General features: G+C 39.4%; 1 protein-coding gene across 1 annotated transcript; it reads right to left on the bottom strand.

The window, feature by feature from the left end:
* Positions 1 to 620: 620 nt before the first annotated feature.
* On the bottom strand, positions 621 to 17891 carry LOC121872240. Its single transcript, XM_042374907.1, has 2 exons — positions 17839 to 17891; positions 621 to 3267 (listed from the first exon to the last, which is right to left on the bottom strand). Exon 2 carries the CDS (start codon positions 3021 to 3023, stop codon positions 621 to 623), a length of 2403 nt encoding a protein of 800 aa, XP_042230841.1. The 5' UTR covers positions 3024 to 3267; positions 17839 to 17891.
* Between the last annotated feature and the right edge of the window lie 1345 nt (positions 17892 to 19236).

The following is a 19236-nucleotide window of genomic DNA, read 5'->3' on the forward strand; positions in this document are numbered from 1 at the left end:
TACATTCTAGGGGAAACAAATATGGGTGTGTGTGTGTGTGTGACAGTCCAAGCTTGTAAATTGATGTTTAAGTATCTGTTTGTGTAAGTCTGTAATACATAGGAGTTCACTTGAGCTTATGCATGCATGTAACAGTTTTGTCTCTTCTACATGTGATGAAACTGTCAGGATATTTATGCCTGAGGTAATTTAAAGAGATATACGAATTAACATCCCTCCCTCCCTCCCTCCCCCAACCTGCTTTCAGTAATACTCTCATATCATGATATCATTTGTGTAATGTAAAATATAAATGAAATAGAAATTTACATACACAATAATCTTATACATATGAATTAACTTCAATGTTCACAAGTATAAAAGCACTTACCTTACACGTGTTATTAATATCCGGTTGGTCAATGAATTAGGATCCACGTGTAAAGCTGAAATTAATGGGGGTTTTTCTAGGTTCGAATATCATCTATGACAGCAACATATAAGTCACATCTACTATAGAAATATTATAATAAATCAGACTACATCGATAAAACAAAAATCCATCTCCAAACATCATAAAAAACAACATCTAGGTGAAGCTTCATTACTGGCAGACCATGAGGCAAGGTGTGAAGAATATATTAACAGGACTTACCTTTTCTCTTAGCTCGGTTCCTGCTCCTGGCGTGGCGCTGTTGTGGCGTCTTGACGAACGAGCGTTCCCCCCGGGTATGTTTGTTTCCTCCCTTAGCACGAACGGACGATCTGTTAGCGTGTAGACTGAGAGGTCGGTTGGCTTTTCTGTCTTGCTTTATGTCTGCCACAGAGCCATGAGCGACCGCCCGTTTATCGTCACTAGGCTCCTGGTCTGGCTGTTGCGGCCGCTGTTCGCTCTGGTGGTTACGCTTATTCATGGCGTCGGAGTGGTAGTTGGAAAAGATCTGAGGAAAATTCTTGGTGAATATCCGGGAATATTTGGCCGGGAGAGCGATGGTATGGTTCCTAAGGTGGTCGAGTCTGAATGGTTCTGGACGAGGAACAGAAGACCACCTCTCTCTCCTGTGTCTCACCACGGGCACCTCCACCACCGCTGGTACCGAGTCCTCTTCCATCCTCCTGCGGAAGCTCTCACTGTCGTTGGTTCCGTCGTTTTCATTTGGTTTATATAAGAACCTGAGGGGGATTCCGGGACTATTATCGTCTCGGAGCCTTGAGGGGCCATCAGCGTTAACATGGCCAGGGTCGTTGATGGTGTCCAATTTATTATTGTTGTGGTTGTCTGGGAAGACTTTTGTCGTACACACAACATTTTCAGTGTCTTTGCAGCCGGCATTAATGCTCCTGACCACCCTATTCTTCCTGCTTTCATCGACATTGTTCCGCTGGTCCCTCTCTTGGCTGACAGCCATCTCCGAGTGACCCCCACCAGCCTGGGCGTTAACTAGTACAAACTCATTTTTCTGCGCCTCTTCCGTGTCCCGTTTTTTATGCCACGTGACCCAAGGGACTTCCACGCTCTCGCCATCTTCTCTGTCTGTTCTGTCAACCCTGAATAATGAGTCGTTGCTCTTTTTGTTGTTAACTCCCGAAGTGTGAGGGACCTTCCTATTTTCCTTTACTCTGCTGTGCTTCCTCCAGGAATTCACAGATTTGTTTTCGAAATATAGTGTTTGAACACTGTTGCCTCTCGAGTTACTTGTAGCAAAACTTCTGTTATATACAAAAGAATCTTTCCCCTGTGTCTGCACAGATGGAATAGTTTTAAGACTGGTATCGGCATATGGAGGGCTGGATCCTAACATTCCCGAGATATGATGTTTTGTGGCGCTGGTGACAGGCGCCATCAGCTCCCCGGGAAGACGAGGAACGACGCCTCTTCTTTCACCCATTTTGTGCCTCAAGTGAGCCACGTCTGATCCCTTTACAACCACGGCTGATTTTTGATGTGGCTCCAAATGCTCCCGCCTCTGCTCAGCGGCGCCTACACTGCCGCTGGAGTAGGTTTTGGTCAAGACGTTACGAAACGTAGAGTCGGACAGACTATTGCTGAAATGAGCGTCACCCTCCTCCCTTATAGTCTCACTGCCCCCAGAACCTTGGCGTAGCCTCGAGGTCATCTCATAAGGTCTTTCATGGCCGGCAGTATCACCCCGCGAGAGAACTGCCTCTGTGTTGATTCCGGTTGTCTTCCTTGATGTTAAATTCCCTCTTATATTAATGATGTCGGTCTGATGCTCTTGGGAGGCGATGCCATTTTTTAGGGCCTTGTTGGTAAGACCCTTGGAAACAAAGAGAACATTTCCGGTAGAAGGCGAAGTATTATCCCCAGGATCTTGGACGTCGAATTTTGAACTGGTGGTTTGTTTTGGGTCTGTGGATGTTATCACTCCCAGACATGTCTCACTGGAGGTGTCATTAGTAAGAAAGTCTCGCTTACTCCCCCCTGCACATCTCTTATAAGCGACCTGATGAACTTGTTTACGGTTGACGGGTGATTTCCTCTGAGACACATCATTAATTAATCTGATGACGAGAGTTTTGTTAGCTGTCCGACTTCGGTTCCTTCGAGATTCTCGCCTCGATCGTTTGATCAGTGGATGGTGTTTGTTAATCCCCGCAGGGAATGCAGGAAGGGAGTCTGGTGCAAACATCCGTTGCCGGGGCCCTGGGAAAGAGAAATATGGGGATGCACTTGACTTTTCCTGGCTGCCGCCCATTGACTCGCTTGCCTGCTGATCCCTTGCTGCTGGTGATCTGAGGGTGAGCTGGTCAGGGAAAACTTTATCATGTCTATCCTTTACAGAAGGAATAATTTGGTGGCCGCTAACTGCTAAGAGAACTTGGTCTGTGGTTTTAACTTCCGGCGTCGTCGAAGATCCGCTCCAGGATAAGGTCTTCTGCTCATACTTGTCTCTGCTGCTCACGACTTCCTCGCGAGGGGACGGAAGTCTCCGAAAAAGTTCCTTCCAAGGAGGATGAGGAGGATGGTCCGCGCCTCCGGGGGAAACGAGGAGGAGCAGGAGGGCGGGGAAGTGAGGCAGCATGAGGCCACGCCCACCTAGCTCTCTCGACACGCCCAACCCAGGCCACACAGCCTCATCAGGGACAACTCTCACCCCAACTATAATGTTTCCTCTTTAAAGGCCACTGACATGTAGCTCTTGCCTTTATTCTTTATTTCTATGTCATCACGTTGGAGTTACTACTATAAATGTCCGGGACGTCACATATAATAACTCTTCACGACACACACACCAGCAATAACAATTATTATCTTCACAATTATTTCTGGTGGATAGAATTATTATCAACAAAACACACACACTACACTCAATGATATTTCCTTTATTGCACTGATCTTCAAGCTTCAGATGAACATATTTTTAAATGCACTAATCTCCAGTTATTGTTCACCGTTCACTAAGTACGTCAACCTTAATGAACAACAGTAGTCACAGCCACACAACAAAAGGTGAGCCAATATTAAGTGAGCTGACAAGGTCTTCCGAGACAGAGGTGAAACTCTCTACTCATCGTCTCTGTTGCCTTCAGAGTTTTGTTCCTCCTTCCTTAAACTGGTGGCCGGATAAACACCTGCCTTAACTGGTGGCCGGATACATATTTGCCTTAACTGGTGGCCGGATAAACACCTGCCTTAACTGGTGGCCGGATACATATTTGCCTTAACTGGTGGCCGGATAAAACACCTGCCTTAAACTAGTGACCGGATAAACATCTGCCTTAAACTCTACATTATTACTTGGATCCAAGCTCTCTGTATTTATAATTGATGATAATGTTGTAAATAAGTAATTAAATAAAAAAACAAACATTAATTTACCCTTATTTTTTTTTATCACATTTGGACACACACACACACACACATTCGCGCGCTCGCAAACGCAAACACACACACACACGCACACGCACACACGCACACGCACACACAGATAAAGTCGGATCAAACGAGACAACACCTTGTAAACAAAACCAGGATTATTATGGCGACGCTGCGGCTGACTCGGCGTTGGTAATACTGCTTTCTCTACGTAAATTCCAGTAAATGGCAACATTGTCTCCTCTAACGCCTTCTCTCTCTGCTTTTGTCTCTCGTTCTCTCTCTCGTTGAGTCTTCTCTAATGTTATGAAAAACGTGCTGTGTAAGTCATGTGCTGTGTGTGTGTGTGTGTGTGTGTGTGTGTGTGTGTGTGTGTGTGTGTGTGTGTGTCCATAAGCTTTTAAGGGTAACATAAATAGTTAACGAATATAAATAAAAACTTTAAATAAAAAACAAAAATAATATAAATCCCTCAATCCTCCATTAACCCCCTAACTCATTAAGGTGTCGACGTCATCTTCATTAATCTCAAAAGTTATGACTCCAAAGTTTGCATGTTTATCCCTAGTCTGTAAAATACTTACCCAATATCCCCTTCCTGTATATATTGACTCGGAATATTTAATGTAACTTTTATAACGATGTCGTGTTTATAATCTTCGGTAAAATCGAATAATTAATCAGCAGGTGTCCCGTATTGTTAATTAATTTTCAGGTAAAGCTTGTGGTAAAACTGATCAAAATCTTTAGGTCTATTTCTTCTTTTATTTTTCAATGGTTCCTTGGTGATAAATTGACTTCAAATCAATTCCTGTTCTCTCGTGATGACCAGTTTAAAGCGAATCTTCCCTGTTTACAGTAATAATATTTTCTTGAGATATCGTTTTAAAACTTAAGTGAAAGATTGAGAAATAAACTCGAAACTTAAATTCTAAATGTAATCTCCTAGATATACTAAGCCTCTGGACTGTACACAAAGAGGTGAGGAGTATGGCTTCCACTACAGTCCTCCACCTGATTTTTTCCAACTTAAATTTCGATAATCATTCCCAGTAAGGTGGACTAAAGTTACCCCGGGCGAATGCTGTATCCCCTCTGTCTCCGCTGGTGTTAATGCGGTAATATTCACTTTACTCCAAAATTCCTCCCTTTTCAATCTTTTCTTTCTTTAACAACCTTCTTAATGAAATGACTCCAAATATATTTCCAAATCAAGCGGGTTCTTCTTGGGTGATGGTGGTGACGGTAATCCACTTAAGGTGCATTAGACAGCAGTTTCGGGTTAAATTACATCTTAATTGCACCTCGTTGCTTTGAGGTCTTCCGCTAATTTAGGCAATTACTCGACCTGGAATGGTTTCACCAATATCCTTGGCTTGTGGTGCCTGTACTAAGGGCGTTGCTTCTGACCACTTCTCACACCTCATCCTTAACCCCCCCCCCCCTTTAAGTGTCCTGACCTGACCTCTTTTACAGCCTGAATGACCCTTTAACTATACCACTTAATTGCGAGGATCTAATGAGCTAAGTGTGATGGTATAATCCCTTGAGTATGATCGTATAATAACTATAATAGTATAATGAATATGTTTAGGTAATTGAGTATGATGACGTTATATTGAATATGGTGGAATTATGATCCTAAGTATGATGGTATAATCCCTTAAGCATGATGGTATAATCCCTTGAGTATGATGGTATAATGACATGACTATAATGATGTAATGTCTTGTGTATAATGAAATACCACGAAGCAACAAGACATAAACAAGGAAGAGATAACAACAATACAACGAGTAAACAAAGTCAGTACAGTGGGTAAACAAAGTAAAAGCAACGAGCAAACAACTACACGCACAATGAACTGAGAGGCCGGAACTTAATGAATTAATACACAGAGTACGAAAAGCCATCAACTTGGGTACAAACACATCCCTGGCTTAACACACCAGTGGCTTAAGACACTACCAGGCCCACTCCCATCACACCTGTCCTCTGTTTAGCTAGTACTCACTATAACCTGAGGCTATATCCCGTCACACGCACACAGACAGACAGACAGACAGACAGACAGATAGACAGGCAAACAGACAGACAGACAGACAGGCACTATCATTAACTGCTATCAAATTGCATTGTTGTTTTTTTATTATTATGCATTGAGAAAACATTAACTCTACCTTAAATAATGTAAAGTAGATGGTATTAAAATAAACTGATTTTTTTTACAGTGAGCATAAATAAATTTGATCTTATTGTAAAAAGGATTTAAAAGATTTAGGAAAGAATGAACTAATTTGAGATACGTTCGTTGTAAAGTGAAATAAATGTTTGAATGCACTTTCTTTCTGGAGTAGAGAGAGTCTTCGTTTAATGATATATATTGTAAAGTATTCAGTAGCCGGGGGAGATTTGCATATCACTAATAGTAAGTGGTCATAATACACGATGAATCTAGTCACACAACAAGATAACTCACTGCTGAATATTTAAAAAAAGAGTTGTTGTGTTTTGCATTTCTTTCGTGGTTTTTTTTAATGACATTCCTTCTTTTATCATTTCGGATTTATGTTTTTTTAATGTTTTTTTTTGTATATGCAATTAGTTTGCTTTCGTAAATTTCGAACATGAAACATTTTTATTATATTTTTTTTATTACTTTACCTTTAATCTTTTTTTCTTAAATCTTTTAAATTTACTCTACGAGTTCTATTTTATTTTAAGTTCACTTGAAAGACAAAGTTTCTTCACTTTTTACGACTGAGAGTCAATTAAGACAAGCCTCTCTCTCTCTCTCTCTCTCTCTCTCTCATCTACACCTCAGATCAAAAAAGTTCTCCACAATTGTTTCTCGGGAAAGTCTTATATTAAGAATCTCTATTATTAATTCTTCTATCTAATTTAAAATACTCCACACAAACTAAGCACTACACTTCCCATCACTTGTCCTCCTCTATTAAATATCTCTCATAGACTCATAAACGATACAGGGACGAGATATAAATCCGTATCTTAAATTAATTGCAACTGAGTACAATGGGTGAAACCTCTGATATATTACATTATTAAAACTCGTTCCTATACTGTATTAACTTCACCATAACAATCAGTCAGACAGATTGAGAAAAACACCCTGATTTAAATTAATTGCCTCACATTTACAGTTATTTTGCATATTCCTCCTTTTTATTCAGTTAAATATTTCTTTAATTAGCCACAATTTAGCTACATATTAGTATTTTTTTTTATGATGATATACGTATTAATCTTCCTATTTACATTTCTTCTCTATTATGGTTCAAATAATATCATGTAATTACGGATATTAATCACAATTAGTCGAATTTTCTACCACCGTGTCACCTGTGCTTTATTTAATCACGTATAAACTTCAGTGACTCAGCATAAGGCTAGTTTGGATCAACTGAACATGAAACTATAACTTATTTCTGAATTCCAGCAGAACACGTCCTTATCTCATATCGATGGTGATAACTGGCCTGACCATATCTGTCTTTACTATCCTAGCCTGAATACCTACCACACGCACACACCCTCCACACACACCTACCACACAATATAATATCCTGACGCAGACATCCTACACCTCTAGCAGGATCCTCAGGGATAGTGGCTGATCCCTTCACCCTCAAAACGGTATTAAGTTGGACGGTAATATCCACATTAGCTTGAAGGGGATTTCTGACTTTTTCCGTGAAGAACAATTTCAGGGAAGGAGATTTTGTTGAACGAGGAACCTTGTGGGGTTAAGGGATGACTCTACTTCGCAATTTCACTTTTACCTGCTCATGGCGTATCGACTTTTAGCTGTAAATGATTATTCATAGATGGTTATACACTATGGACGTATAATTGTTTGTTAAAAGTGTAGAATATATAATCCTACATGATTATCTGTACACTATCATTTTGTTATAATCGATATAATTTTACACTATTATAGAAAATGGTTCTATGCTGTAAATTTGTTATTCGTTGTTATTCACTGATTCTTTGTTTTTATTACACACAACTATCTTCACAACTAACCGTCTCATCATAATCGACCTTCACTATCACCCACAAGTTTAACCACCATCAAAGTCATTATCTTCATTGTCACTGTTAATGTCTCTTCTATACCTTCAGAATCATCACCATCACGCTCTACGACCATCACCATCCTCATCATTTCTCCAAGCACCATTACCACCACCATAGAGTCATTACCTTCACTGGCACTAGTGTTATTTTCACCACAACTACCACAATTATAAACACAATCATATCGGCTATCACAACTACCAGCTGTTCTACCACAACTACCAGCATACTATGACCATCGCCACCACTGCCACTTCCAATACCTCCTTCTTTCCTTTCTCCTTTCCATCCTTTCCTCCCTCCAGATGCACAACCATAATCGCATTATTATTATTATTCCGTCGACAATTCATCATCGTCTATGTCGCTTCTTTCTCCTCATTTCTTACCATTTTATTCTCTCTCATCTGAGGACTCCAGAGGCTAATGGAAGCTGTCACCTATTTCCTTATCTCCTCCCTCCACAACACCTCCCTGGGCCTAAGACTTTCCTCACACACACACACACACACACACACACACACACACACACAAGCTCATACATTAAACCAAACAGACACAAACATTCCTGAACACGAATTTCATTTCAAGCATGTAGTTTCGGTGACACATATACACACACACACACACATGCTACACTTACACTTCCATGTTTTGCTCTTGTGTACAGTATGTTTCTGCACACAACATACCTCACATACTATAGTCAAACAGCCGCACAAAAAAAAAAACTCAAACCAAAAATATACAGATTAATAAATATATTCATTAACATAACCTTTAAAAAATTAGTTCTAACACGTGGAGTTAAAATAAACACACTATCATTTAAGTCAGATTCATTTCAAAAGACGAAAAAAATAAAAAATATTCAGGTAAAATTTATATAGCCATGAAAAATAAGTTTAATAAATTCATGCCAAAAACAACACACACACTACAAGATTATTGACAGACAGACAAACAGACGTATAAACACACTATTTTCTGTTTACATGACAGAGATGGTGTAACAGAGTGTGAAGAATCAAGGTAAATATGATGCAGACTTAATCAGGTAATCTTGTTCATTATATAAAAAAAAACTTATGCTCGAAATAGGTCACAAAGTTAACAATGTCATCATCTTGTTTACGCTGAGACAAAAAAAAAAAACTCAGAAATTACACAAAAAGATAAATTATGTTTACACAATTCACGTCAATTTATTTCGCTAGAGATGGTCATAATTCAGTCACGTATTTAACGAGAAAGTAAGATTCATATCAGGACTTTCCCCCAGAGGAATATAAATTGGCAGGAAATATTTCATGAATACCCAGACACACGTACACACACACACACACACACACACACAGAACATACGTGCAAGGACACACACACACACACACACAGACTTACTTCCACATACTCATGTTCACTGAGACACATTCACCTTCTCCTTCTCAAATTCTTTATCGCCTCCTATCTTCTCTCACACCTTCCATCTCTATTATTAACAAACTTTCTCTATCTTCCCTTATTATCTTATCTTTCTATAATCATTCCTCCTTCCATCCATCCTCATTAACTTTGTTTTTCTATTCATTCTTTTCGTTTTTTCATGACTTTGTTTAATAATTTACCTTCAGTCGTAAGAAAAAAAATATATACCTTCTTTCAATTATTTTTTTATATGTATTCTGTGTTTACCTGTACGACCCTCGTGACTCAGCCAGAATGCTTAATTATAACATATTCATTATATATTTTTTTTTGTACAATTACCTTACATTTTTTTGTTTCGCTTGGGATTGGATTCTATTCATGGTAACTTTTTTTTTTCACTCGTTAGTTGATTCTATTTATGTTACGTATATATATTTGTTTTTTTATCTTTTCGTTCGTAAGTTTATTTTAGTCTTGTTTTCATTTTTTTATATGAAAGTATTTTTTTTTTTTTGCGATTATAATTCTCTGGATATTTTTTTCTTTCAAACGTCAATCATTTTTATTAAAGTTCTACCTCTACACCTACCCCCCTCCCCTGCTCATTCTACCCCCTGTTCGTTCTACCACCTGCTCATTCAACACCTAATTAATTTTACCACCTTCTCATTCTACAATCTACTCATTCTACCCCCTACTTACCAACCCACTGTCATTCTACTTCCAGCGTATCTACTATCCTGACAAAACTCTTGGTCGTTCGTCTCCATTGAATGTTTCCTTACATAGAAACACTTACAGGATCCAGTTTAAATTATACCATTAAAGAAAGACGAATTTTTTGACATGATAAAAAAATAATTTGAGCTTAACTTAAAAAAAAAATGGCAAACTGAAAAATCCAATTATTTGTCTGTCTTCAATTTTATCTTTGTGAGAATAAATGAGAATTAGATTTTAGAGAGAGAGAGAGAGAGAGATTTAATTAAGAAGTGAAACCCCAAAACAACTTAGAGTCATGCATTGTATTATATACCTAATTACAAGACAAATTATACCTTTGATTAATTATGTCTTGCCATACCTGTTTTTCACACACCTGTCTTTGAATAAGTATCTTTTTCCCCAATTATTATTATTATTATTATTATTATTATTATTACTAATTTTTATCATCATCTGCATATAATTCTTGCATCAACTAAAACGGCTCATATATTTCACTTCCCATAAACCAATTTTTTTGTAATCAGGTCAATGTTCAAACACCCAGAATGACTTCCTTCTCAAAACACAGTGAATGAAAAGAGAAAACAGATCTTTGCTTAAACAAGATAAATAGACATTTGCATCTCGTTAGCCCGATATAAACCTTTAATAAGGGTGTTTTACTTTAATAAACTTCAAAGTACAGTAATTGATATATATACTATCCTAACTCCTTTTACTATTGCTAGTTGGGCCTCGTTCTCCTGTAGCTATACAGAGAGAGAGAGAGAGAGGAGGGAAAGAATATCAAAATCTCAGAAAAAGTTAATATCAAAAAATCTTAAAAAAAATGCATCTATAAAAAAAAAATCTCACTTCCATATTAAAGAACCAAGAAGTCAGGCTCCACAAGCGACTTTTTTACGATATTTTTGTGTGTTTTTTTAACTGATGAAGAACTTTATATAAAATCAGTAGAGGTAAAGAGAGAGAGAGAGAGAGAGAGAGAGAGAGAGAGAGAGAGAGAGAGAGAGAGAGCACCTTCTGTATAAAGAACGAGACCTCTAAATCTCAGCACTATATTAAGGGGGCCAGAAAGTCACTCTCTCCATGGGAATTTCGGGTCATTTTTTTCAGATAACAGGAGCACTATATATAAGATCCTCCCATCAACATTAATTCTATCTCAGGGAGGGACCACCTCATTACCATCTACTATGTGAGGTCATATCGTCACTGGTAATGAGACACTCATCACCCAAAGTAATGAGGTCCCCATTCATATTTTTTCACAAGAAATTCTCCGCCTCCAGGTATATAAAAAATATATTTTTTTTTATAATGTGTATTTCATATTTTTTTTTTCCTTCAGGGTCACGGTAGGTGATGATGTACTTGTTACATGGGAAAAAAATATATATTCTTTTAGTTATTTTTAGTTTTTGACGAGGAGATTATGACTCCTGTTTAATTCTATTAGTTGTCTCTTATTTTATCTTACTTGTTTCGTCTTTCTCGTTGTTAATGATTTTATATATAATGATGTACAAAAATATATTCGTTCCTTTATGATGTTTTACACTTTTCAGACCCTTGTGCTGGTTCCTACACCACTTGCCCACACTGCCTCCTGTTGCCCACACTGCCTCCTGTTGCCCACACTGCCTCCTCCTGCCCACACTGCCTCCTCTTGCCCACACGCCTCCTCCTGCCCACACTGCCTCCTCTTGCCCACACGCCTCCTCCTGCCCACACTGCCTCCTCTTGCCCTGCCTCCTCCTGCCCACATTGCCTCCTCCTGCCCACACTGCCTCCTGTTGCCCCACCTGCCTCCTCTGCCTGCCTCCTCCTGCCCACACACACTGCCTCCTCCTCCTCGATGCTCTCACACACCCATCACCTTCTAAACTCATCTCTTCCTCACTAATTTCCTCTCACTCACACACTCACTTCCTCCTTACACACGTCCTCACACACAATCATATACACCCACTACCTCCTCATACATACTCACATACACCCACTACCTCCTCATACTGGACTCGTTTCACCCCTGTATGTCGGTAGATCACACGGTATATTGATCAGAGGAACTTGGATATTCAACATTACCGTGGAGGATGGTAATTGGAAGATGGGGCCAGGTAGGTGAATAGAATAAGGTAAGTGAGCATAGGGTGGGTGGTAGGGTAGGGTAGGGTAGGTAGGTAGGGGTAGGGTAGGATAGGGGGGTAGGGAGATAGATTAGGTTAAATGGACAAGGTGAGGTAAGGCAAGAATGGCAGGATGACGGGTGAGGCAAGAGGACAAAATGGTGGAGTAAGGAGGTGAGACAAGTGAAGAAGAGAGAGAGTGGAAGTGAAGGGAAACAGGAAAGGAAACATGGGTGGATAAGTGGACAAAGATTCGAGAGGAAAAACACTTTCCGAAACTTGGCCAGAAGAAGTCAAAAGAAGTCAATGGAAGAAGAATGCAAGACTTAATTAGGAGGCAAGGAGGCACAGACATAAATAAAGCGGGAAGAGGAGAGTTCAAGGAGTTATTGACTTCAAGGAGAGGTCAAGGAGTCAAGACCTTAGGCGGTAAGACTTCAAGGAAGGTTAAGGAAGCAAGACTGAGGAGGAGGAGGAGGCAAGACTGAAGGAGGAGGAGGCAAGGTTCAAGGAGGAGGCAAGAGGTGAGGAGGGTTAATGAGGTAAGAGTGGAGGAGGGGAGATTCAAAGAGGAGGCAAGGAGGTAAGGAAGGGTCAAGAAGGCAGAAAGAAGGTAGGGAGGAGGAGGAGGAGGAGGAGGAGGAGGAGGAGGAGGAGGAGAAGGTGTCGTGGCAGAAGAACATAACACAGTTAACACACCCTGAGTGACGTCTCGTATCATTGATCCTACCACCCTTGAGTTATACCTCCACCACCTCAAGTTACACCTCCATCACTTCGAGTTACACCTCCACCACCTCGCCTCCACCTACACCACCTCGCGTTACACCTCCACCACCTAGCCTCCATATCCACCACTTCAAGTCACACTTCAACAACCTCAAGTTACACCTCCACCACCTATCCTCCACCTCCAACACCTCGAGTTACACCTCCACCACCTATCCTCCACCTCCAACACCTCAAGTTACACCTCCAACACATGCACCAACCTCTCAATCACTGTTAATCATATATACAACTGACACCCCTCGAGAAATATTTTTAGCATTTCATAGAAGAATTAGTCAATCAATTCTCTCCTTATACCAAGTTCTTTAAGGCTAACTCCCAGTGTTAATGAGATGATTTAGTACAGAAAGGATACTGACAATGACAAAAATCCTAACAATGATGGATGGATCAAAACAAAATACAAAGAGAAGGAAATTAAAGTAACTGTACAGAGAACTAAGGCATAATACGTGATTGGTTGGACAGTCAGTGGAGGAATACCCACATTTGTTTTGATTTGGGATAAGTCGTGTTGATGGTGAGTTGTTCAATACCATCCGTTAGTCCACCTGTTTGTCTGCCTGTACGTGATAGACTCGACTCATATAACAATGGTAAATAAATTCATCATGACATACTCAAGTCTGGTTATATAAATATTTAAGGTTAATATATAAACAAAATAAGGGTCATGGAGTCACTTAACGCCAAAACAATGTTACCCTAGGTTAGGTTAGGTTAGGTTAGGTTAGGTTAGGTTAGGATAGGTTAGATTAGGTTAGGTTAGGTCTACCTTGAAAACAGCCGTCATTTTGCTTCTAATACATCATCAATATAAAGTAGCTCTCTCTCTCTCTCTCTCTCTCTCTCTGATGAGTGAGAGATGGACAGTAATGGTGGAATACTGAAGAGGTGGAGAATTTCTTACAAGTGTTGAAATATACGCTCTTGTTTGCGGGGTAAACAAGGTCTGTGACTGTAGATTGGGAGGTGGTGAGCAAACAGAGGAGATGAGTTTTCTTAGAAGTGAATGAAGAGGGTGGAGGATGAACACGGGGGGTGGAGGGTGGATATGGAGGGTGGATATGGAGGGTGGAGAGTAAATACTGAGGGTGGAGGGTGAATATGAAGGGTGGAGGGTGAATATGGAGGGTGGAAGGTGAATATGGAGGGTGGAAGGTGAATATGGAGGGTGGATATGGAGGGCGGGAGGTGGACACGAAGGGTGGGAACTAGATAAGGAGGTTGGACACGGAGAATGGACACTGAGGGCGTACGGTGGACACGGTAAATCATGATACACCCAAAGGAACATGTGGCGTACAGAATGGTCAAAAAAAAAATCATGAAGATAAAATAAAGTGAAGTGAGAGGTCATGACTGAAGTGGACACAGCATCAGAATGAGGTCAGCGAGAAGGGGACTGGGTGAGGGAGGGAAGGAGGTCGAGGAGGAGAGGCTAAGGAGTGAGGTAAGGATGATGGAGAGAGGAGTTGGTCTCAGTGGGGGTATTTAGGACACTTCCCTAATACGTAAAGAAGACTGTAGTATGATTCTGATAGATAGTTAATTCTTGATAACTAAAATAAATGAACTAGAGAAAGTGGATGTACGCACACACAACAAATATCCAGAACACGTCAGATATTATTTCAAGTCTGTCACACATAAAGAAACGATCGCCGAACATTATCTGGACACAACTTGATGCAAACTTTGAACAAAACTTCTCTAATATCCTCAGTCTTCCATCTTGAGTTATATATTCAGTACAAAAAAGATATTCACATATTAATAAAGTCCCAAAAAAAAATAATGTTAAGGATTAGGAACTATGACCGAGATGTGGTGTAGTGTTCGTAGTATTTCACAACTTCAAGGATATAGTGAAACCTTTATTTAACGGACTATAATGAGAGGGAATTCCGTTATATAGAAGTTTCACTATTTTTTTTAACATTGTATTTCTTCATTATTTATCGAATGTCAGTTTCCGGTGTTAAAACTCACTCCTCATACCACCAGTATTTCCTACTGTGTATGAGTCAATATGAAGCACTCTACATCATCCCTTAACTCGTATGAGCTAATGTTATCCACCACTTAAGAGTCGTAGCTCAAGTGACAAAAACTGAGCCAAAAAAACAACTTAATTACTCACTTAATTACTCACTGTGTCAACCTGATAAAGAAAATGCATTCAGGATATTGCCAATAAGTTAATGAAATCAAGACACGTGATACAGCCAATCAGGTACACTATACACCTGCCTATGACTCAATCAGTAGCGTAATAAACCTGGTCAGGTAACTTAATCAAAAGTATAATAGGTTCCGTCAATCAGAAAAACAAGTTATTTACCTGTTGATTTAAGGTAGAAGAGACACCATCACACCTGACCATATGAGCCAGAGTAGCCAATGAGAACATTATTTTTAACAGTATAAACCAATCAGTTATATCCCCATCCGTATGAGCCAATCAGAATCCACAAAGCCCTGACATGACGGGACGAGCCAATCAAATGAGTGCTACTCTCCTCGTCTACCAATAAAAATATAGATCAAAATTGTACCTCAATAAACGCTCACTTTCAATATGGTGTTTCATTTACAGGAGTGAAAATGATCGAAGGGAAAACTCGAACGTGAGGACTCGTAAGATGTTCTCAGTATGTGGTACACTTCGCCACACCGCCCCCCCCCCCCTTTTTGTTTTGTATATACTAAGATAAAAATTACTCAAAGGAAGAACATTTTATATTTTATGTACTTTTTACTAACTATTTTTTGTTTTTTTAATCACCGAAAAGTAAAGGGAGAATAGTAAGAAATAAATACAATTATGAGAGAGAGAGAGAGAGAGAGAGAGAGAGAGGTGATTCGTGTCGTGGTAAAAAATTATTTCAAATAGTTATATTTTGTCAATAATCACTAAATTATAATATTACAAAGCCAACAAAGACTTTAGTGGGAATATCTGTTAACTTCTCATTTGTGACACGTGAACGGCAACGCATTATTTTCAGACCTTAGTCCTTTACAAAGTATAAATTCCTACACAATCGTCACATTAAAAAAACAAAAACTTATACCATTATATATTTACATTCAGATTTTTTGCATAAACATAAATGTGAAGGAAATATAATATACGATTGAACAGAAGAAGAGGTATACTGTACAGGTGTAGCTAAGATACAGATGATGCGGAACAACCAAGTTTACAGCCAATGAAAATAATCCATAAGACGTCAAATGAAATTGTTGGATATCGTGTGTGTGTGTGTGTGTGTGTGTGTGTGTGTGTGTGTGTGTATGATGAATAGGCAAACATAAAAAAACATGAACACTAAAAATAATTAATGATCCACCGAGAAGTCTTGAAAAAGCACAAATGGCCAAGGTCGCGTGAAAGTTACAATGTTCACACCCCTAATTCTGGGGAGGCGAGCATCCAATAAGACCATTCCACCACCTATCACAAGCACGACCACGTAAATAATGAGCGTCAGTGGCAGCAAGGTCGCCGGGTGCGTGAGGGCCAGTGATAAGAGCACTAGCATACGAAGGTGAAGTATTGATGGCTGATGATTACAGGGTCTCGAGGGCCAGGTCTGTGTGGCTAACGACTCCCCGCGTGTCTAGGACAGTAACACCCGACGCGATGGTCCTCAAAATGGTGAGTATCCATAGCCAGTAGTGTACCGTGTAGTGGCCCCAGCACCTTCAGTACCACACACACATCCTCATCGACTTTCTCAAACCTTGTATATATATATATATATATATATATATATATATATATATATATATATATATATATATATATATATATATATATATATATATATATATATATATATATATATACACATATACATGAACACACACACTCTTATATTGTGCTCTCTCTTGTCCCTCTCTTTCTCTCTCTTTTATATGTATACATATGTAGTGTGTGTGTGTGTGTATGTATGTGTGTGTGTGTGTGTGTGTGTGTGTGTGTGTGTGTGTGTGTCTGTGTGTGTGTGTGTCTGTGTGTGTGTGTGTGTGTGTGTGTGTGTGTGTGTGTCTGTGTGTGTGTGTGTCTGTGTGTGTGTGTGTATGTATGTGGGTGCGTGTGTGTGGCGTCATCAATCACAATTAGAGAGGCTCAGGTAATAGAGAAGTCAACACCAGGTAGGTCACCTCGGCAGGCTCAGGTGAAGACTCCATACAAGTTAACAAAGCGTTCTTGTCCCGCCTCGCATATCTCCATATAAATTTGTAAACCAATTGGCACACACTTACACTCGCTTTCCTCTCACCTGAAAAATATCTAATGAAACGATATATCGGTTTTCACTGGAGCAATTTTTCCATATGCATTTCTACATGGTTTATTTTCCAATTTATCGAGTGAATTGTATTCAGTAATGGTTTTCCAGGCGAAAATATCGGCAATACCGTGCAGCTAACAATATATTATTATATGCCAATAAAGTTACGTATTCATCTGAAAAACAATATTTGATAGGATAGAATGTAGCAATAAAGACTGTCCACACTACTGCGGCGACCGTATGACACACAGCGAGTGTACACTAACACCTGCAGTAGCTAGTTATTCCTTTCTGTTATAACCTCTTATGCACAATTTCCTGCCTTCACTATGCACTCGGAAGAATGAACTAAAACATTATTCCACCATTAGTCCGTTTATTTCAGTACGTCACTTCAGAGTAACCAGACATTTGTAAAAAAAAATCACTATGCACCCGAGTGTCGATATAGACGTTCACCCGCTATCATAAACAAGAATTATCACAATATCTTATTTCCAGGTAATATTGATATATAATAGTGAAACACCAGCCCAGCGAGGGGCGGAGAGCGGCGCCAGTCCTCACCCGTCGAGGTCCAACACAGCACTGAGTGAGAATCAATGGAGCGACCAGCAGGCAGAGGCTGAGTTTGCCTGAACCGGCTTGGAGGCTGTTTGTCCTCCTTTGATCGAGTCTAATGGGAGAGTGGCTCAAGTTTGTGCTCGTTGAAGTTTTGTGAGGAGTCATGATTAAAAGCACTGGCGAAGCAACATGCAAATCATCAACTACAAAATTGAGTGTCAGTTCTCCAGAAGCATTATTCATTTTTTTCCATCGAAAAAAAAAGGGAAACTGATCATTTTAACTCAAAATTATGCAATGGAAAATTATGCACCCAGTCTTTTTCTATTTTCCCTGGACCCCTTTGACGCAGTCTGGCTACACGCTGACGTCCTCTCCTCTAGTATATTTCAACCTAATTATTGGATCATGTCAGTTTAGACGACAAGGTTAACGAGATCCACGTGCCATGAATTACTCTCCTTAGGTTCTCTATAAAAATAAATATATCATAGTTTAATCACAATTATTTCTAAGAAAATTACAGGCAGGAACAAAGCACATGAACTGGACACTAAAATACCCCATGGACGCCTCTTGTCAACCCCACACACGACACAACACCCACCTGGCTCTCCCGTCCCCAAATTTAATTCCTCAGTAAGTGGTTCATGTGTCTGTCTGGTGCTCTCATTCCTTCCTTTATAACTATATTGTATTAAGATATTATCGCGTGTGTGTGTGTGCGTGCGTGTATATGTTATTGTTGTGTATGTGGAAATCCATAGCTTAAGTTGTCTACGTAAATTAGTTATACTAATTATTCTCATTCAGGCAACAATTAGCATTAAACATCGAATTAACAAAACAAATCTGTGAGCAACAGTGACAGAGCAATACAACACAACTGGTACCTGGCGGCTAAAAGTCCATTAACCTAAGCGTGTTTATCTTCCGAGGTCATTAACATTATCTCACCTGTTCGCTTACTTTACTGTGAGGGCGGATGGGAGGAAACATTATTACCCTGAATTAGTTTACAATCGAGAGAAACCAAATTACTATTACATTTTAGCAACTTTGTTTCCATATTTACAACAAGTTAAAAAAAAAAACACAAATTCAAGCCACAGATTGATGACTAAATATATAAAACATTTTCCTGGGTGATTTTGTGGTAGAGATAAAATGGTAAAATTCACAGCTTTACTTGATCTTTGTGTTAATCTGTGTAAAGGAAATGACTGCAAGGTGTTCTATTTACATCAAGAAATTACAGTTGCTACGTAAATAAGGAATTAAATGGTAATTTACTAAAAAACTAAAATCTTCCTGATTCTGTTTATATATCTTAAAAGGAAAACATAGAACCTGTGGTGTTATC

The sequence above is a fragment of the Homarus americanus genome, unplaced genomic scaffold, assembly GCF_018991925.1.
Source record: "Homarus americanus isolate GMGI-L3 unplaced genomic scaffold, GMGI_Hamer_2.0 scaffold5589, whole genome shotgun sequence".
Classification (NCBI taxonomy): domain Eukaryota; kingdom Metazoa; phylum Arthropoda; class Malacostraca; order Decapoda; family Nephropidae; genus Homarus; species Homarus americanus.